We start from the raw sequence: 21,475 nt of genomic DNA, 5'->3' as shown, positions 1-21,475 counted from the left end.
CTTATCTCGGGGACTAAGGGGTCTCCCTGCTGGTGTCAAAGGCTGTTTTTTCAGTAACCTCAAAACCTTGTGGCTGATTCACAACTGATGTCCCCACATCCACAGGAGACCACAGCTACCACTGCAACCATGTGACTGACACCAAACCCTCATGTGGCTGCCACTCTTCCTCCCTGGCTCCCACCACCACCATCCAAATACACACCTGTAGGGTCCCACAGGCAGAATGTGGAAAAGACAAAGAACCATATGGATTAGGACCACGAGACGAGGAGACACAGATCTTCAAGGACAGACATGTTGAAGCAGCAGCAGGCGACCACGTCCCACCCCCAACTCCCCACTGTGATCCTCCCACAGAAAGTGACCACCCTGCACACTCATGCCCAAACAGGAGAACACTACACCGCAAGACACTGTTTCTCATAGAGCTCTATTGTGGCATATAATAATAGGTACTCTATATAAATTAAATTAAAAATAAAGCTCCAGCAGGTTGCACAGGTTGGCTGTTAATAAATATATCTCTGGGTAATTGTGCCCCAAGACCAGCTCATGACCACTCTCCCTCATCCAGAGAATTATACAAAAATAAATACAGGCTCAGGGGGTAGGCGGAGGACATGCCCAGTTCCACTCTAAAAGTTCCCCTCACTCACACCATCTACCCGTTCCCTCATCTCCACTGGTGTCACCACAGGGAGCCCTGTGTTGACTGGAGAGCTTGGGGATGAGAAGGCCTCTCTTTCAGTTGAGCATTCTCAGAAGCAAAGGACCCAGGTCCCCTCACTGCACAGGCCATGTATCCCATCTTAAGCCTCTGCTGATCCCACAAGCAGAGCCTATGAGAACCAAGCCAGAGAGAGGCACAGCGCAAGCACCAGGAGGGACACACCGCTGTTCAGAGCCACAGGGACCACCACTAGCCCGGCCAGGACCCCCAGAGTCTGGGTCAAGGGCCCCCGGAGCTGAGGAGGCAGTGCACACACACATTCTGCAGGGACTGCTAGGGTGGGAGACTTCTTCGGGGGTTCAAGGCTTGGGCCTGCATCCTTTTCATCCTGGGAGCTCACATGAGGCCTGGCTACACTAGAGAGACAGATTTCGGCCCCCAAGGGACTGAGGAGGGTGGGATTTTGCCCCTGCAGAAGGACGGGAGAGGCTGGCTCCTTGCCAGATATGGGATCCAAGCTGCCTGCCCACTCACTGGTGACCTCTATCTGGGCTTCTGTCCCGGCCTCCCCCAGGGACTCGGTCACCCCAGCTATCACCCTATTCATGTGCAAAGAGCTGGTGTCCTTGCCCAGCCCTTTCTCAGGATCCCCAGTGAACTGACCCTCTGTACCCAGAACCACAGGGCCGTCACATCCTGAGCCCTCTGCCCATGGGAGCCACACATCTCCCATAGTGGCTACCACAGAACGGGCCCCGGAGAGGATTTCTGGAGGCGATTCCTTGGGGCTGTCCCCTTCTGGGCTGGAGGGTGTGACAGAGAGCCCCTCTTCACCCTCCCCTTCATCATCAGGGTCTTCGGTGTCCTTGATGAGCTCCACGCCACGCCCCAGCCGGGCATAGTGCAGCGTGATCTCCTCAGCCAGGGCGCTGTTCAGGGCCCGCTCAGGGCCAGGCCACTTCAAGATCAGGTCGCGGTCCGTCAGTATGCCCAGGGGATGGCTGGGGGACATCCCTCCATCTGTGGAGCCCTCCCCACCACCCCCTGCCCCACCCGCAGCCACAGCAGCCCGTAGGCGGCTCAGGTGAGACAGGTAGAGCTGCTCCAGCTCCTGGTCGATGGTGTCCTCACCGAGCAGCTCCTCCGACCCACTCACAGCCTCCAGCCCCCCTCCATTCTCACTCGATACTCCCCATGTGGCCTCTGCCTGCTGCTGACTGGGCTCCAGGAAAGGCCCGGTGGCCCCCTCGCTCGCATCGGGCCCTGAGGCCTGGTCTCTGGGGGAGCCACCCAGGCCACAGAGAGGGGAGGAGGGGGGAATCCTGATGGCCGGTGCCTGGAGGACCTCTGTAAAAGCCACAGGTGGACTGCTTCTGGGGACGTCACCTTCTTCTGCGGGGTTGCCAGTCATCGGAACGTCAGAAACCTGGAGCCATGGCCGGGGCAAGGGGGCAGAGAAAAAGCAAGGGAATGAAGCAGAGGAGGGGATGGAACAAGCAGAGACAGTAAGAAGTGTGACAGCCCACAGCCAGCCCCACAGGGTTTGCTATATAAAAATGCCTTAAAGCACCCTCTGTCACTGTCTAGACTCCAAAGACTGTCATCTATGGTAAAATAACACAATTGGATGCAGTAAAACAGGGCTTCTTGCAGATTATAAAGCTGAGGAATTCGGTGGGTGTGAATATTTGGTGAATGATCATCACTAAATACTGCTGGCTTACCTTCAAAACAGAGCCAGTTAAAATAACTAAAAGTGTAAGTAGCCAGGCACAGTGGCTCTCACCTGTAATCCAAGAACTTTAGGAAGCCAAGGCGGGCGGATCACATGAAACTAGGAGTTTGAGACCAGCCTGGCCAACATGGTAAAACCCCGTCTCTACCAAAAATACAAAAATTAGCTGGGCGTGGTGTTGTGCGCCTGTAATCTCAAGAGGCTGAGGCAGGAGAATCACTTGAACCCAGAGGGCAGAGATTGCAGTGAGCCGAGACTGTGCCACTGCACTGCAGCCTGGGCGACAGAGACTTTGTCTCAAAAAAAAAAAAAAAAGTGTAAGTGGATTGTTTGTAACACAAAGGATAAATGCTTGAGGAGATGCATACCTCATTCTCCATGATGTGATTATTATGCAATGCATGCCTATATCAAAACATCTCCATAAATATATACACTTACTATGTCCCCTCAAAAATTAAAAATTAAAAACATTTAAAAAAATAAAAATAAAATGCAAAAAACTCCCAAAACATAGCCAGGATGTCCATATGAACCCATGATGTATCATCTTCTCTTTAAAAAACAATTATTTCCTAGCTCCATCTTTTGAAAGGGCCTAGAAACAATGACCAATCTAGTAGCAGCAAGCATGCCGAGCCCCCAAATCTTGGCCTTTGAATGCCACTCTCCACTGAAAGGAATCAGTGCTCCTTAAAGAAATAGCTGTTTCTGGCCAGGCTCAGTGGCTCACGCCTGTAATCCCAGCACTTTGGGAGGCCAAGGCAGGTGGATCACCAGGCAGGTCAGGAGTTCAAGACCAGCCTGGCCAACATGGTGAAACCCCGTCTCTGCAAAAATACAAAAATCAGCCGGGTGTGGTGGCATGTGCCTGTAATCCCAGCTACTCAAGAGGCTGAGACAGGAGAATCGCTTGAACCCAGAAGGCAGAGGTTGCAGTGAACCGAGATTGTGCCACTGCACTCCAGCCTGGGCGACAGAGAAAGACTCTGACTCAAAAAAGAAAAAAGAAAGAAAGAGAGAGAGAGAGGAAAGAAAGGAAAGAAAAATAAAGTAAAAGAAAAAAATAAAGTAAAAGAAAAGAAAGAGAGAGACAAAGGAAAGGAAAGAAAGACAGGAAAGGTAAGGAAAGAAAGGAAAGGAAAGAAAAGAAAGAAAAAGAAAAAGAAAATAAAGAAAAGAAAAGCAAGAAAGAAATGGCTGTTTCCAGGCTTGGGGCAGGGAGAGTACAGGATGAACCTAGCACATATTGTCATGGAAGATGTGAGAAAGGCTCACAGAATGATGAGGGTGTGTCAAAAGGACAGAGGAGCCCATCTCAATAAGCTCCTACTAGCCAGGGATAGTTCAATTTAAGCATCAAAAAAAGCAAACAAATAAGTGCAATGGATTAAAACTCATTCAAATATGTTTGAATTCATGAGTTCATAATGACACAAAACCAAAAATCCTTTTATTGGTCACCTTTGTAGTAGTACTTCTCTGAAAACTGGTAAATAAAATGGAAAAAATTAAATATTTACACTGCTTTTTCTGCACAAACTATATCTCAAAGTAGCCAAATAGCTGGTGTGGGACAGTTTTTCTTTAGAGAAGAATTCTAGCTAATAAAGGAAGTGGGAATAATAGAATTAAATAGAGTTAATTCTAGTTAATTTAATAATAAAAGATTAAATACATTCGTTTAATACAATTTGATAAATTAAATTAAATAAATTTAATAAGATTACATTAATTAATAGAATTAATAAATTAATAAAAATGGAGTAAGAAATGTATTTCCACCTGGATGTAATCAGCCAGACCCAGACTGGAAAATTCTACAGGACAAGCAAAGTTTCTTCAACCAACAAATTGCAAAGAAACAAAGTGGGGGAGATTTTAAAAATCTAAAGAGACACATCAATCAAATGCAACATGTCAACCTTGTTTGGATCCTAAACACTTATGAGAGAAGGAAACTTGAACACTGACCAAATACTTGATGATACTGAGGAATTACCGTTTATTTTCTAAGGTGTGATGATAGTATTGTGGGGTTAAGAATTCTTAATTTTCTGGCCAGACGTGATGGCTCACACCTGTAATCCCAGCACTTTGGGAGGCCAAGGCAACGGATCCCGTCTCTACTAAAAATACAAAAATTAGCTGGATGTACTTGCTTGAACCCAGGAGGCAGAGGTTGCAGTAAGCCGAGATCACACCACTGCACTCCAGCCTAGGTGACAGAGTGAGACTCTGTCTCAAAAAAAAAAACAAAAAAGAGTTCTTAATTTTCTGAGATACAAACAGAAGTATTTATGGATGGGATGATGTCTGGATGTCTTCCAAAATAATTCCAGAGGGAATGGGAGGGAGGAGACGGGGTACAGATAAAATAAGAATGGGCATGTGTTGATATTTACTGAAGCTGGGGGATGGTGTATGTAGGTTCGTTATACTATTTTACTTTTGTATGTTTGAAACTTTTTGTAATTAAAAAGTTCACACACACATACACACACACACACACACACACACACACACACACACCCTCCAAAATGTCTCTACCTCCCCTACCTACCACCACGCTCGCCTGGACCACTGCAGTGGCCTCCCCTTCACGAGTCGCCTGTTTCCACCCTTGCTCTGACGTCTATTTTCCAAGCAGCAGCCAGAGGGAGCCTGTTAAATCCTAAATCAGATCACATCCCTCCTCCGTCCACAATGCTCTTGCGGCTCCCCCTCACTCGGAGTAAAAGCCAAAGTCTTCACCATGGCCTGTGTGAGGCGCCACCCAATCTGTCCTCAGCCACCTCTCTACCCTCACCCCGCACCACTCTCCCCCTCCCTCGTTCTGCCCCTGCTGCGCTGGCTTCTACACTGTCCCTCACACACGTTAGTCATGGCCTCACCTCAGGAACTTCACACTCGCCTGGGATGTTCTTCCCTTAGTTATCCACGTGGCTCACTCTCTCACCTTCCTCAGATCTTCGCTCAGATCTCACTAATCACTAAAGCCTTCCCAGGCCACCCAATCTAAAGTTGCAACCGACCCCTGCCCACAACACACACACACACACACACACACACACACACACACACACACACACACACACACACACACACAGTCTCTCACCCACTCCCTATTCCTTTCTATTTTTCCTTATCACTCATCATCACCTAAAGTACCATATATTCTATTACTTTATCATGTCTCACCCTACTAACACATAAGCCCCCTCAAAGAGCGTTTTTGCATATTTGTAACAGTGCTTAGCACAGAACAAGCACTCCATAAATTTTTGCTAAATTAACAAATGACATTTCTACAAGCCCAGGTGAGTAACTGCATTCTCCCCCTCCCCCATCAGGTTCTGAGTTTTGTGCCCTCCCTCCAACCCAGGGACGACCCAGAGCTAGTGGGCCCCACCACCCAGCCCAGCAATAGTCACACTGTGAGCCTCCTATTGGGCTGTCTACTCCAAGGCTGCAAGGACCCACTTACCTGAAGTGTCATCTGAGGCCATGGACGGAGAGGGGTGGGGGCTACCAGTGGACCCACTGACTCCTGGACATCAGGATGCTCTGCTAGAGGGAAGAGAAAGGCAGCATTGGGCAAGACAGGCATACAAGTAGGTATGGTTTTGTTAAGAAAATCTGCCATCCTAGCCAACTGGCAGTTTTGCCTCTGAAGCTTTCTGTGACAATCTAAAGCAGAGGGTACCCCTTCATTTTTTTTTTGAGATAGGGTCTCGATGTGTCACCAAGGCTGGGGTGCAGTGGCACAATCATGACTCACTGCAGCATCAACCTCCCGGGCTCAAATGATCCTCCCAGCTCAGCCTCCCGAGTAGCAGGGACTACGGATGCATGCCAGCATGCCTGTCTTTTTTTTTTTTTTAAGAGATGAGGTCTCACTATGTTGCCCAGGCTCATCTCGAACTCCTGGCCTCAAGTAATCCTCCTGCCTCAGCCTCCCAAAGTGCTGGGATTACAGGCATGAGCCACTGAGCCCAGCCTTTTTCATTTTTATAGAAAGAAAAACAGTAGGAAGAAAGACATGGTAAATACAAGCTAAAACTTCCGAAGCTTGCCAATTGCTTACCCATGGCAGAGGTGTTATCATCCATGTTCTTCGTCTTCAATTCCTCCTCGGCAGGCCTGCAGGGCAGAGGAGAGAGTACATGGATCTAATAATACCCTGAGAGGTCACTTCTGCCACCCACTGGCACCTTCTGAGTCTCTGTGCTAGCCCACCTTCACCTGACAGCTGATGTTTTCTCTTCTGCTGCCTTTGTTTATCCCCTCATCCTAAAAGTCCTACAGCCTCATTATAGAAAATTCACAAAATACAGGAAAGTCTAAAGAAGCAAGAAAAACAATCACACATCAGCCAGAGACAACTACTGTTACCATTCTGGAAAATTTCCTTCCAGATATTCTACGAAATCATTTAGATTCTACAGACATAATTTCACAGCTAGCTTTGTCCATTTAACAGTAAGAAACATCATTATACACTTTTGCAAACATTTCAAATCACTGCTTAATACTCATATCATACCATTCCCTTCCTACTAAGCAGCCAAGTTCTTTCATTTAGAGGTTGCAAAGCAAACCAGCAAACAGCATTGGGCATAGTTTTATCGACACTTGTATCATTTCTTTAGGATATATTCCTGGCTATGGAAAGAGAAAAGATAGAAGAACCCATCTTTTCGGCTGGGCGTGGTGGCTTACACCTGTAATTCCAGCACTTTGGGAGGCTGAGGCAGGGAGACCACTTGAGGTTAGGAGTTGAAGACCAGCCTGGGCAACATGATGAAACCCTGTCTCTACTAAAAATACAAAAAATTAGCCGGGCATGGCGGTGCACGCCCATAGTCCCAACTACTTGGGAGGCCGAGGCAGGAGAATCATTTGAACCTCGGAGGTGGAGGTTGCAGTGAGCCAAGATCGCGCCATTGCACTCCAGCCTAGGGGACAAGAGTGAAACTCAGTCTCAAAAAAAAAAAAAAAAGGCCAGACGCGGTGGCTCACATCTGTAATCCCAACACTTTGGGAGGCCGAGGCAGGTGGATCACCTGAGGTCAGGAATTCAAGACCAGCCTGGCCAACATGGTGAAACTCCGTCTCTACTAAAAATATAAAAATTAGCCGGGCGTGGTGGTGGGCGCCTGTAATCCCAACTACCTGGGAGGCTGAGGCAGGAAAATCGCTTGAACCCAAGAGGCAGAGATTGCAGTGAGCCGAAATCACACCACTGCACTCCAGCCTGGGCGACAGACTGAGAGATTATCTCACAAAAACAAAACAAAACAAAACAAAACAAAACAAAAACACCTTTTCTAAGAAATGGCAGGTAGACAAGACTGTGAGGCAGAGGAAGGAACACAAATGGAGACTGGGAGGGAGGTCACAGAGGCCTGGGTCCCTATGCTAACCCTCTCGTCCCCATATCAGCCTGGCAGGTTGCTTCACCTCCTCACTCATAAAATAGAGCCCTGGGGAGTCAGGATGTGCACTAAGCACAGGGCAGTCAAGAGGAATGAGGATGGACAGCCAGAAATCAGGGCCTGACACACAGCTGGGATTGAATCAACTGTAGATATTTATGGGCCTTGCTCCTCCTTCACCAGGCCAGTCAGATCCCTGAGTGGCATAAGCCGAGTGCATTTCAGGTGGGTCCTCCCAGGGGTGGCATCTCATCATGGAGAAGTCACTGTTCTTATTCTGAAAATGAGTATCAAGTGTCTACAGATTAAGGTAAATGAGGGAAGCATTGACTAAAACCTGAGAGGAGCTGGGGCGAATGCCCGCACCTTTTTCTTCCTAAGAGGCAATGTGACATTCTTGATACTTCTGACAATGGTTGAAAAATTTTATTTTTTGAGATGGAGTCTCGTTCTGTCGCCAGGCTGGAGTGCAGTGGCATGATCTCAGCTCACTGCAACCTCTGCCTCCCAGGTTCAAGTGATTCTCCTGCCTCAGCCTCTCAAGTATCAGGGATTACAGGTACCCACCATCACAGCCAGCTAATTTTTGTATTTTTAATAGAGACCGGGTTTTGCCATGTTGGCCAGGCTGGTCTCGAACTCCTGACCTCAGGTGATCCACCCTCCTCGGCCTCCCAATGTGCTGGGGTTACAGGCATGAGCCACCATGCCCGGCCTGGTTGAAACTTTTTGAAAACCCATAACCAATTACCTTCACAGAAACAAGAGTATCACCATCTGACCCATACATAGTACCTACTATGGCATTACACACTGTTCTAAGTGCTTCACATTTTTTTAAAGAAGTTTTTGGGGTTTTTTGGTTTTTGTTTTTGTTTTTTTGAATTTTGTTTTTAGAGATGGGGTCTTGGTATGTTGACCAGGCTGGTCGTGAACTCCTGACTCAAGCGATCCTCCCATCTCAGCCTCCCGAAGTCCTAGTACTACAGGCATGAGCCATGGTGCCTGGGCAACATGTGTTAATTCAATCCTCACAATCACCCTATGAGACAGGTACTTGTAATCCTCTGAAGCAGGCAGTACTATTGTCTCCATTTTACAGAGGATAAAACAGAGGCTGAGTAAATGGCTCAAGGTCATACACTTCACATCACAACCCAGGCCTTTTGGCTCTTACCCAGTCAGCTGCTGCTTCTTGGATGAGGAAGACTGGGGTCTTACCCAACCCATCTCCATCCTTTCTAGAAGTAGATGGAGGGAGGCATCAATACTAGACAAGATCCCTCCCTCCTCCTTCATGCAGGCTTTTCTTTGGACCTGCCTTTGCCCACATATTCATTCCCCATTTCCCTACCTCCATGGGCCTGGGACATGTGTGGCTAGGAGGCCACTAGACACAGAATGGCTGCAAGAACTGCTTTCTATAAACACCCTCGGGGAGAACGTTTGAACCATATATACGGATCTAAAGTCTAGAAGGGACCGTCTGTCTTTCTCTACTGTCTAGGACTCACAAATCCCACCAGAGGTACTTGAATCAGAATACTACAGGGCCTAGGGTGGGTGACTCTGGGAGCCCAGCTGCCACCTCCCACACATCACAGATGAGAAAGAGAGATTCAGAGCAAACCAGCTTGGTCCCACACCAAGCCCCTCCGTGGTCCTAAAATCCAGGTCTTTGGACTTTTGTCTCAACACAATTTCTGCCAGGCTGCACTAACTTTACTTCTTTTTGTTACCATAGTCCTTCATGACAGAAAACATCCTCCTCCTAGGATCTTCTAAACCAAGCCTCTTCAAGAAGGCCCACAGACAGACAGAAAGCCAGCCCTCCCACCTGTGCGCAGTAGCAGGCAAGCCTTCTCCTCCATCTGGCCTAGTCCGGACATATATTACAAACAGGCTTCTAAAAGCCACTGCAGAGTCATAGATGTGAGAGAGAAAAAGGAGAACACTCAGGAAGCAGCTAGCCAGCAGGTAAAGGACTCCACAATTCAGTTGGAGGAAGGAGAAAGAAAAACAAATACACAATCAATCCTTCAGCCCCCAGAGCACCCTTTCCATGGCTGAGGAGGGCGAGAACATCCAAAAAGCAGGTCACGCCATTGAGCCAATCCCAAGATCCACAACATCGGCAGAAGCAAACAAGTCGTTCTCCAAAGTCAGATATGAAAGCAGAAAGCACAAGCATGTATTGTTCACCTCCTCCACCATGGGCCCCTCTCATTGACATACCAAGGCATTTGAAAACCTTCACATCTATCCTTCAAAACAACACCCTTCCTTTTTACAAATGCAAAAACTAAAACTCAAGGAACTGCATCTCTACACTCACTGACTACACAACCACGCTGGTAACAAACACCCCAGGAGGGCTCCACTTTGAAGAGAGTTTGAAATTGTGGGCTTAAAAAGAAACAAGTTATCTTTGAACCGTCTTTCACAGTAAAAACTCAAGGGCAGCTATGACTTCAATCAACATGAGGATAGTAAGAGAAATCAAGTACAAATGTATACTGACTCACTGATCGGTAACAGAGAAGAGGGGTTCTTAGAAAAATGGGGAGGGAGAAGATTAAGAACAAAACTGTACCTGCAGTATGCCTGCTCGTTTTCAAGAAGGAAACCTGTTCTTTTGGCACCAGCCCCACAAGTACCACGTGGCATCCCCTCAAGGGCAGTGAGCCATAGGGGCCACGGCACACAGATCTGGAAAATCTTGGACATGCATCATTTGGGTGCTAGTGAGCACTAGTCAAGCTGATGTCGACTAAAAGGGGCCATCTCAGGCCTGCACGCCAGTCTCCTGGGCGTGCAAATTCCTCCGGCCATCAGGAAACACAATGGCTGCCAAGCTGATAGGCCCCGAGGAGACCAGAGGGTGAGGATTTGGAAAGAGGTGGTGTTGGCCCCGGCCTAGGCCAGCCAAGAAAGCCAAGAAAGGTGAATCGCCAGTCACAGAGTAAGCGAGTGGGTGAGGGCTGACAAGCCCTGTGGAGAAAAGCAAAGCAGACTTTCAGAGCAGTCACAGACTGCCATTGCCACCACCACCCGAGTCCTCTGGAGCACCCCCAGCATTCATGTTTTCAAAGAATTTTGCCAGCCCAAAGTGGGTCAGGCACTGAAACCCAAAGGGAAACTCAGCAGACCCCGGCTCCCATGTAGTCAACCTGAAGATAACGCTGACTTTCCGGGGGGATGAGTGGCTTCAGAAACCTGCCCCACGATACTCAGAATTGCAGTTACCCTGAGCCATCTGCTTTCTGAAAAGAACAGGGTTTGAAGGTGGCTGTGAAAGCCACCAAGTTATGTGGGGCACTGCTTTGCCTTCCCCAACAAGTGTGTCAGCCTCAACTCTGGGACTTGCGGGTGATCCAGTGGGGTAGAGGGAGAGCAGTTTCTCGTGCCATGAGCTTCTTCAACAGCCATGACTTCATTCTTTGGCCACGACCCATAGTAAGAAATCCATTCTACATCATAACCCAGCACACCCACACGTGTAAACAGACATATAAATAACTGAAAAATGGTTGTTCTTCGAGTGAAACAATACTTACCTTTACTGCATGTGGTGATACACTGGCATTTCTTATGCTATTTCCTTTTTCTTTTTAATGCTTGTTGAAACCCAGTAAATTGATTTCACAACTCAATAAAGGGTTAGGATATGCAATTTTGAACAATTCCAGCTCTGCCACCTATCAGCTGTGTGACCTGGGGCAAGTTACTTAACCTCTCTGTGCCTCAGTTATCTCATCTCTAAGGAGGGGATAATAATACCTACATCAGTGAGTTGTTCAGCAGATCAAAGAAATATTTGAAAAGTACCTATAAAGCGCTTAACAGTAACCCCCTCCAAATTTCCATTGAGGGAAACTGAAGCTCTGAAAGGAAAGCAACTTGCCCAGTGTTGCCCTGCTGGTAAAATGCATCACCCAGCCTGGTACAGTAGCTAAGAGCTGGAGCACTAGAACAGGACCACACAGGCTCAGATCCCAGCTCTGCCACTTTCTTAGCACGTGGCCTTAGGCCCGTGTCCTTAACCATAATGCCCTACCAAGTTTTCTGTGGCATAAAAGAGGATCACGTTCACATTAATTCCTCACTCTACAGACAACTAAGATGCCCCCTGACTTGTCCCGTTCAACTCCGGTTATTCTGGTTTCCCCTGAGGCTGCCAACTCGGATAGCAGGTTGGATCCCCATCCCTTCAGTTATAGGTGCACTGAAAGACAGTGGGCCTTCCTGTGCATCAGCCCCAGTGACGGACCCTGGAGACACCATGGTGAGCAAATCCAACTAGGAAGCTTACAATTCAGTATGGAGGAAGACATTAAAAAAATACTCAAACTCATTATTTCAACAAACATTTATTGAGCACCTGCTAAGTGCCAGGCACTGTGGCAGGCCTGCAGGAATACAGTGGTGAATGAAAGCAGACCATGTCCCTACCCCTCACGGAGCTTACAGTCTAGCGGGGCAGAGAGTCATCCAGCAACCCCCTAATAAAGATATAACTACAAACTGCGATCAGTGCCTTTAGAAAAGGAAAGAATGCCCTAGAATAAGGGTCCCTGGCCCAATCTGCAGGGTCAGGCAGGGCTTAAGGATGCTGAAAAGCAAAACGAGCAAGTGGGGAGGTAGGGGAGTGAGAGGCTGCTTGGGAACACTGTGGGAGAGGTGATGAATGCAGTCCCCGACAAGGTGAGTTTGAGGAATTATTTGGGCCATCAGTCAAGTGGAGACGCCGAGTTTGGATACATGAAGCTAAGGGAAGAGGCAGGAGAAAGAGAAGGGCCAGAGAGTTAAGAGGAAAACCAGCAGAGTGTGGTCTCAAGGCAAGGGAAGACAAAGTGTTTTAAGTAGGAGTGGTCAACCACTTCAAGAGGAAAACTAAAAAACCACCTGCAGAATCTGGCAGATGCCGGGGGCTAACACTTACGGGGGTGAGCAAGTGCAGAAGGCAAGTACAGGCAACTCTGCAGGGGTCGGCAGTGAAGGGGAGGGTGATGAGGTGCTGGCCAGAAGCAGGAGGGAGAGAACGTGGGGTCAGCGGAGACAGAAGGGATGCTGGCACAGGCAAAGGTGAATAGAGGATCAAGCAAGGAGGGCAGCAGAAAACCTGCCAGGAGAGAAAAGGTGACTGATGATGTCAGATTCTAGAGCAAGTAGCAGAAACTGGGACCCAGAGCACAGGAGGGAGAAGTGGCCTGAGCAAGAAGGGACTCCTCGTCATCCGTAACACAGGGGAGGGAAATCAGCGTGCAGACTTGGGGGCCGCAAGTTATAGGGAGTTCCATTCTTATGGCTTCTGTTTTGTTTTTTGAAGCAGGAGAGAAAGTCTGAAGGTAAAGAACATTTGAAAGAGTCACTTCAGAGGAGAAACAAGTGGATCAAAAAAATATAGTAGAACTGCTAGGCAGGGTGGCTGATGACCCCTCGACTGGTGGCGATGTTCATCTGCTCTGCCATGGGACATTCTCTAACCAAGCTTAGCACGTGCTGGGCTGATGAGTGCTATGAAAAAGCCAGGGGCCCGAGGACACTGGGGTGGACAGGCTCCCCTGGGGAAGTCCTCTTAGAACTGAGGGATCAACACTGGAGGAGACTGCAAGGGGTACGGGATAAATGTTCCTGGTGAAGGAAACAGCAGGGGCAAAGGCCCTGCAGCAGAAAGGAGCGAGGCCCTTTGGAGTAACAGAAAGACCATGGTGACAGGAGCTCAGAAAGACCACTGGTGTTAAGACTATAAGCCAGTGGAGGCCAGATTGGGGAATGGGATGGGAGGGTGCTTGAAGACCATGGTGAGGCTCTCTTGGTCTTTACTTTTAAGAGGAATAGGACACTTCCAAAGGGTAGTGTCAAGTGCCAAGGAAGATCAGGAGGGCTTTTCCCCACACCAGCCCTAGGACTTTGGACTCTGGGAGCCTCAGTTTGCTCATCCAGGAAAGAGAAATTTAAAACCCTCTACTTCACAGGGAATGTTGTCGGAATTAAACCAGACCTTGTATGAAAATATAGTACTCAGTGAAGTGCCTGGCGAAGAGCAGGGGCTCAGCCAGGTCTCATACAACAAATCCTCTGTACTCCATCCCACAAGCCCTGTGACATCTTAGGACCACTCTGCATCTCTTTCCCTGCTGGAACCTAGCACTGTGCCCAGCACACAGTAGGCAGTCAATAAATGCTTGTCGATGAATCATCTCTAAGCTTTAGAGTTACCAAATGCCTGGTCCAGCAACCCAGGGAAAGCAGCCATTTGGGTTTCTGAACTCTATCCTGATGGCTACCACGGACTTCTCCCATGCCCTCACCTGATGTGGCTGTGCTCAGTGCACAGAGGGCCTGCAGCTAACATTTCCTCAACAGGAAGCCCTCTATGATAGGGCTCCCACAGGTAAGGGATATACCCTGAGATCCTCCACCATTTCCCAAGAGGGCTAGGTCACAAAGGGTGGCTAGTCTTCAACAGTGCTGCAAGTCACTGGCAGCACACAGGTTCTAAGACAATAATATGTTGAAATGTACTCACCAAGAAAGCCACCGACCTACAAAGAAACCCTTATCGCTGATCTTGCAATGAGCACCAACCTCCCCTTTGCAAGAGCTGAGATCGAAAGATAAAGAAGCTATCAAAAAGCCATCTGCCCACTTAAAATAATATCACAAGTCATGTTAGGAACCACAGACCTGGGGCCAGATACCAAAACAATTGTCTGAACAGGCTGCTTCAATTTCTCCTTAAAACCGCCCATGTATGTTAAAAGAAAAACACCCTCTCCACCCACCTTGGCCCTGCAAGGTTTTGATTTCTCTGTTCTCTGCCTTTCACACTCTTTAAAATGACCAAACTCCTTTACCCAAACTGTCGCATCTTACAGACAGGGTTCCCATGACAGCCGGCGGGGATGACAGCTTGGGAAAGTGATAGAAATGAAGGTGGCTCTGGGGTACTGGACCTGCTCAGTATCTTCATCTGGGTGGTGGTAACACAAGTGCATACATATGTACAAATCCACTGGGCTATACACGGAATATCAGTACACTTTATGTAGGTATACCTCGATAAAGCAAAAAAAAAAAAAAAAAGGTAAAAGGAAAGCACGACATGCTGGGAACACCAAGACTGAAATCCAGAATTTGCCCTGAATCATGCCAGGCTTTCTAGAGGATCAGTTTAAAAAAAAAAAAAATAGAAAAAAAAAAATGTCCCTAGCATTTCTTCCCTGGCCCTGTCACTCACTAGCTGAGAGGCTTTGAGCAAGCTGGCTCATCTCTCTGAGCTACCTGTCTCCCCTCTACTAAATGGGGATAATCATAGCACCTACACAACACAGCATGCACAGCAGGCCTTACGGAGAGAATGGATCTGATGTTCATAGCACAGAAATCAGTAAATGCTGGCCAGTTATCTTTTGCAGTTACCACCATGCTTCAGTTACCTTGCCCATGTTTGCTGCATTCAATCCAACCATGCAAAGTGACTGTCATTTCCCTTAGCAGAGAAGGAAACGGAGGCAAGGCCACACAGCTAATGGGCGGAGCCAAATTTAGGAGAGGAATCCAGGAAACTGTAGGTGTGGCTCCCTAAATACTGACACTAGCTAACACCTGTATGATACTACTTTGAGCCAGACTCGGTTCTGAGCACCTTTACTCTTATCCCATAAAGTAGATGCTATAATTCTGTTTTACAGGTGAGGGTCCTGAGGCATGGTGTAGTTAGATGCGTTGGCCAAGGTCACAAGGCCAGTAAGTGGCAGCGCCAGGATTTGAACCCAGGCAATCTATGCCAGAATCCACACTCTTAATGCTGTAAGAAAAACCATGCTGCCTGCCCCCTTTAAATGAAGTCTCAGATTATGGTGGGGCTCACAGGTGGGTGAGTGGGTACCTGCCTGCCTGCTCAGTTACCCAGGCACATCTGCCCACCAGCCCGGAGCTAGACCTTTCTGAACCACTCACAGCCTAAGGCCTTACCAGAACCAGCAGAACCCACAAATGTCTTACTGCAGCCAGGGGCTTCTGACCAAGCGTATACATACAAGGTCCAAAAAGCATTTTCCCATTTCCATTCCCAGTCCTCCCAGGAACAGGGAAATGTATACATTTTAGGGAGAATCTAGTGATCCTGGGCCAGACTTAGGTGACCGCAAAAAGAATCAGGCCTAGCTGCTGCCCTTAAAAGAACTCATAGCTTGATAGAGGAAACCTAGGGAAATCTTCTGGGGCCCCCTGGGGTATAACTGATTATTTCTCCCTGTCCCTGAATGATCACAGGTGGTGTGGCAAAAAAACAAGGGACAAAAACTTCAAGTCCAGTACCCATCTGGTTCTGTCTCTCCTAGAGCCACTGCTTTCTTGTGAGAGCATGGGCTCAGCCCCTCGCCTCCACAGGACTCAAAAGTAGATTACAGCGTAACAGTAGAGTGCACAGGCTTCAAGGTCAGGCATGGGTGAACTGGAAGAGCCAGGCGCCATCACTGCCTCAACCAGTTTCTCCACCTCTGGAATCCTGGTTTCCTGCTCTGTCAGAAAGAGAATCTGCTCTACCCCCCACTGGCAAAGCCCTTGGTCCACACTATGTCACTGCAGTTCTCTCCACTCCAGCACACTGCTGATCATTCACACCAAGCTCATTTCCACCCCAGGACCTTTGCACTTGCTGTTTCCTCTACCTAGAACACCCTTGTTCCATATATGCACATAACTGTTCTTCATCATTCAGGACTTAGTTTAAATGAAACCTCCTCAGAAAAGTCCTCCCTGTTCCTTTTCCTACAAACTCTCCCCCACCTCCCCACCGTATCTGCATAACTCTTCTTTATCATCATTCGGGACTCACCTCCTCAAAGGCCCTCCCTTTAACAGCATGTCTGACACAGTCATTCCCTCCCAATCTATCCCCTTACTCCCTTCAGCAGCTAACTTTGTCCCTATTTATCCTATCTGCTTGCTCGCTTGTTTTTTCAAACTGTCTCCCATAGGAGCCTGTATGAATCCTTGAGGGTAGGGTAGATGTCTGTCTTGTTCAGGGCTTTACAGTGGAACTCAATAAATGGAGGAATAAAACCCCAGTTAAAACAGTGCCTAGCACATGTTTGACCTCCATCACTCTTTGACTGACTGACTCAATGCACCCTCCTCCCTGTCCTGGAGAGCAGGCCTGAGGGGTTCCTGGGCCGGAATGCTTGTCCTCCATCCCAGACACAGCCCTGCGTTGGCGGAGGTGGCGCTGGCTGACATTACCTGCGCCTCACCGGCTTCATGCAGCTCTTCAGCTGCCTGGCCTCAGCCTCCACGGGACCCTGGCACTCGGGCTGTGGCTCCAGCTGCGGCAGCTGCTGCTGCTGGGGCAGCCCTTCGGCATCAGTGGGTGTGGGAGCGGGTGCGATCCGGAGCAGGACTGTGTAGTTGCGGCCGTGGTTGTTGGCCCAGAAAGTGCCCTCGGGGGTCTCATAGCGCACCACGAAGTCGAGGCGCGCCCCATCGCCCGCGCCCTCAGCAAAGGGCAGCTGGAAGGCAAAGCGGTCAGTGCGGCCGCCGTCGTCGGGCGAGGAGGCGGATGCCTGGCCGGGGCCCAGGCCGAGCCCCGGATCCAGGATGGGATCTCCTGCTCCTGTTCCTCCCGCTCCTGCCCACGGCGGGCTGCGCGGGACGTAGCGCGCTGGGTGGTCGCAGAAGGAAGCCCAGCCGTCGTGTGAGGCCCGCACGTGCACCGCCTTCTCGAAGGAGCGGTTCAGCACGCGTACCAACCCGCGCAGCACCGGCGGGCGGCCCCCAGGCACCCACACCCCGGCACCCCCGGGGACCGCTCCGGGAGGCGGCAGCAGCGCCTCCAGCTCCACCATGACGCGCCCCAAGCGCTCCAGACGGCCCGGCGCAGGCGGCAGCGAAAATGTGGGGACCAGGTAAAACCCCCCGCCAGCGGGGACGGGGCACAGCGGTGAGGGCTCGGGGCAAGCCTCCTCTTCCTCCTCCCCTTCATCCCCATCCTCGCCATCGTCGTCCTCGTCGGCCCCGCCGCCGCCGCCATCTTGCCTGGCCGCCGCCGCCATCTTGCCCGCCCCGGGCCCGCCCCACGGCCGGTAGCGGCGCAACTGCGCCAGCGGCAGCCCCAAGGCCTCGTCGGCGAACAGCACCCTCCGCGGGGCCACCGCCGCCTCGACCGAGGTGCGGGGCTCACCCGCGGCCGGCGAGGGGGGTGCGGAATGCCGCAGCGGGGGCTCCACAGGGGCCGTACGCGCCATATCGGCGGCGGCGGCGGCACCGACGGCACCGGCGGCGGGACCGGCGGGGGCCGGGCCTGAAGGGGCGGGCAGCCAATGGGAAGGCCAGCGCGGAGGGGTACGGCTCACGGGGGCGTAGGCGGTGAGATGAAGACAAGTATTGCAGAGGGCCAATGGGCAGCCATGCGCGGATGACGTACAGCGAATTGAGAGCCGGAGAAGCACGCAGCCAATGGGGATGCCCGGGAGTGGGCGGTGTAGGGGGCGGGATGATCGAGGAATCAATGGAGACGCCGGAATGGGGGTGGTGTGAAATCCATGATGAAGAAAACAGAAGCAGCTAATGCGGAAGTCTGAGCGGGAGAGGCATGTGGGCGGTGGGAAAAGTGGAATGGCTACAGGCGATGAGGGCAGCCGGGAACGAACGCAGAGGCCCAAAAAGTGGGAGATCCCGCGGGTTGCGTAGGCGGTGGAATGGTAGCTAGAGAGAGAGAACAGCCAATGGAGAGCCACGCGTGGGATGACGACAATGGCTGCAGCGAGCCAACGGGGAGGCTTGTGAGCGTGCACTGCGGCTTCGAGGGGTGGTGCCAAGGTGGAGCTAGCCAATACGAAGGCTAAAAGGAGACCAAGAGGCGGGTGTGTAGGGAGCCGAGCCAATGGAGGTGGAGGCTGAAGGCGGGAGCGAGGACGAGAGCTGGCGGATAGCCAATGAGGGAGCCAGGGTGAAGGCGGAGAGACCTCAAAGGACAGTACTAGTATGGGATGAGCCAATGCCGAGGCTAGATAGTGCAGCGGGACGGAGGGAGGACTTAGAGGCAAGATGGGGAAAAAAGCAGAGCCGACGGGGGCAGTGTAGGTGGTGTGAAGGGAGGCATGAGTAGCCAATAAGGAGGCTGGAGAGGAGGACGCTGTGTAGGCAAGTCTGAGCTATTGGGTGGCCGGACAGCAGAACCATAGAACGCAGGCAGCCATTAGGAAAAATGTGCTTCTCAGGGATGGGGTTACCCTCTCCCTAGCCCTCCGTGACTCCCCATTGCCCCAGGAATACCCAGAGCCCCTGAAGGCCTAGACCACACCTTGGTGTGTGAACTAGGAAAGTGAAAATGACTCTCCTGTTGCAGTTAGTTACTTACTGGGTCCTCCCTGCCCAACTACAACCTTTGCTTGAGCAGTGCCACAAGCCAAGAATGCCCCTGATTGTTAGCCACAAGCACTCTCCAGGACTTGATACTATTGTTGAATGAATGGCCGAATAGGAAATTTAACTTTCTGAAGGATTCACTTTTTTAAATTTCAGCTCAGCAAACACTGACCTGACTGTGTGCTACCAGAAGTTGATTGGGCATATGGGTAGCTTCTGACTAATGGAATCACAATCAAAGCCCTGTCCTTCTTGCCCAACCTGACACTCCACACCCCACAGGGGCCTCACCTCCCTTCTTTCTGTCCCCCCATCTCTGTTTCTACTGTTCCCTCTCCCAAGAGTGCTGTTCCTTCTGCTGCTTCCATCTAGTAAATTCCTTTCACTCTCCCTTTGCGGTCTCCCCTTCTGTGGGAACTCAACTGCAGCTTTTGTCCGCTGAACACATCCATTCATACATTCCTTCTCCATCCTGGGAAGATTTACTGAACACCTACTGAGTGCCAGGTTCTGAGCATGCTGTTATCTCATTAGAACCTCACAGCATCCTAGGAGGGAGGTGATCCTTCCAGCAGCCCCTCTCCCCAGGTCTCCATGTCCAGGATGTCCATGAGTTAGAAAGGAATATGTTCAGCTGCAAGTAACAGAAAAATCATAAAATAATGGGGGCTTAAGCAAGACAGAACTTTATTTTTTTCTCACCTAAAAGTTCAAGCTGGCAAATAGTCCAGGGACTCCTTCCTGCCCACCTGGTTTGGGCATTGTCTGTCCCGATCTGGCTCCAAGACTCTCAGTCTTAAACAAATCCTTTTTGCTGTCTATTAAAAATATTTACCAAATCCATCCTCTTCTCACCACCTCCACTGCCAGCACTATCACCAGTCACCTAGACTACTGCAGTAGCCAGCTCCTTGCTGGTCCCCTGCTTCCACATTCAGGCCCTAGACCCCATTGTACACTCAGCATTCAGGGGCTTCCTGTTAAATCCTAACACGGTTTGTGTTTCTCCTCTGCTTGCAACCCTGTCATGCCTTCCTCCTCACTCAGCGTTGAAGCCAAAGTCCTTACCATGGCCTACAAGGTCCTGCGTGGTCTAACCTCCGAGTCCCCTTTCTGACCTCACCTCCAGCTTCTCTTCTTGCTCTCTCCACACTAACCACACCAGCCCCCTTGTAGACCTTGAACAAATCAGGTACATTCCCACCTCAGGACCTTTGCCCTGGCTGTTTCCTTTGGAGTTCCTCAGATATCTAGCTGGCTCCCTCCCTCATCTCCTTCAAGTCTTTGTCAGAGGCCCCTGTCTCTGGGAACTTTTCCTGACCCGTTTAATCTTGCCTACTCACCCCCAACTCCCAGCCCTCCCAGTCTCCTTCCCGAGAAGCCCTCCATGAGAGAGGATATAGTCCAGTATAGAGGGGAGGTAGCGACCTCTACCCCTCTCTGCCCTCCTGACCCCAGCCCCCATTCTGCAAGGATCTTGGCTTTCAGCAGCCGTAGCATTTCCCTCTCACACCCTGGGCCTGCCCAAGGGGCCAGCTCACATTCTCGGCCACCACCCTCACTTCGTTTGCCTCCTATATCTCTGGCCACTCTCTTTCATGGAGTGAGTGACAGTAAGGGACAGATGGTCTGGGGAAGGTATAAGGAGAATGCAGCCCACACCTCTGATCCTGAGAGAGAAAACTAGCCCCCTTTTCCAGGAGGGGGACAGGTGCTGGGGCAGGGAACAATGCCTCCGCTGATAGAACTGGCCTGGTTTATAATTACGCAGGAGGTGTAGGGAACATTCCGACCCAAGTCTGCAGGGAGCAAGGGGTTATTAACTATGGGAACATCAGTGCAAGGGATCATTAACCTTAGGACCATCACTGCAAGGGGTCATTAACTTTGGGGCCATCACTAGAATCAGCTCCCCAGGACTCCTTCCTGACATGTATGCTCCTCACCCCCTCCCTTGCTCCCTCCCACATGCCGTGACATCTGTTAAACACCTGCTGTTCACAGGGTCCCTGCAGGCCTCCAAGCAGGGGACCTCATCCCACCTTGGTGCCTCCCCTGGCTGTCCAACACACCCAAGCCATTTTTGGGTCTCATATGTGTCCCACCAACTCAGAAGCCTCAACCAGCGAAAGTTTTGTTTTGAACTAATGGTAGGGAGGGTTGGGTGTTTTTTTTTTTTTTTTTAATTGTTGTTGGCTGATTTTTTTAAGGTCTTTTTTTTTCTATTTTTTTTTTTTTTTTTCTTGTCTTCACAAA

At 50.1% G+C, this 21,475-nt stretch overlaps 1 protein-coding gene across 2 annotated transcripts; it reads right to left on the bottom strand.

Moving 5' to 3' along the window:
- Positions 1 to 414: 414 nt before the first annotated feature.
- On the bottom strand, positions 415 to 18,183 carry PPP1R3F (protein phosphatase 1 regulatory subunit 3F). Of its 2 annotated transcripts, none has more exons than XM_031006067.3 (4): positions 17,096 to 18,183; positions 6,496 to 6,551; positions 5,896 to 5,978; positions 415 to 2,099 (listed from the first exon to the last, which is right to left on the bottom strand). In XM_031006067.3, exons 1-4 carry the CDS (start codon positions 18,094 to 18,096, stop codon positions 843 to 845), a joined length of 2,397 nt encoding a protein of 798 aa, XP_030861927.1. In that variant the 5' UTR covers positions 18,097 to 18,183; the 3' UTR covers positions 415 to 842. The 2 variants fall into 2 exon arrangements, with proteins under 2 accessions (XP_030861927.1, XP_004064192.2); XM_004064144.5 differs by having other exon boundaries at positions 5,896 to 5,975.
- Positions 18,184 to 21,475: the final 3,292 nt, after the last annotated feature.

Source organism: Gorilla gorilla, chromosome X (genome assembly GCF_029281585.2).
Source record: "Gorilla gorilla gorilla isolate KB3781 chromosome X, NHGRI_mGorGor1-v2.1_pri, whole genome shotgun sequence".
Taxonomy (NCBI): Eukaryota; Metazoa; Chordata; class Mammalia; order Primates; family Hominidae; genus Gorilla; species Gorilla gorilla.
The sequence above is the reverse complement of the archived record's forward strand: the minus strand, read 5'-3'. Positions and strand labels throughout refer to the sequence as shown.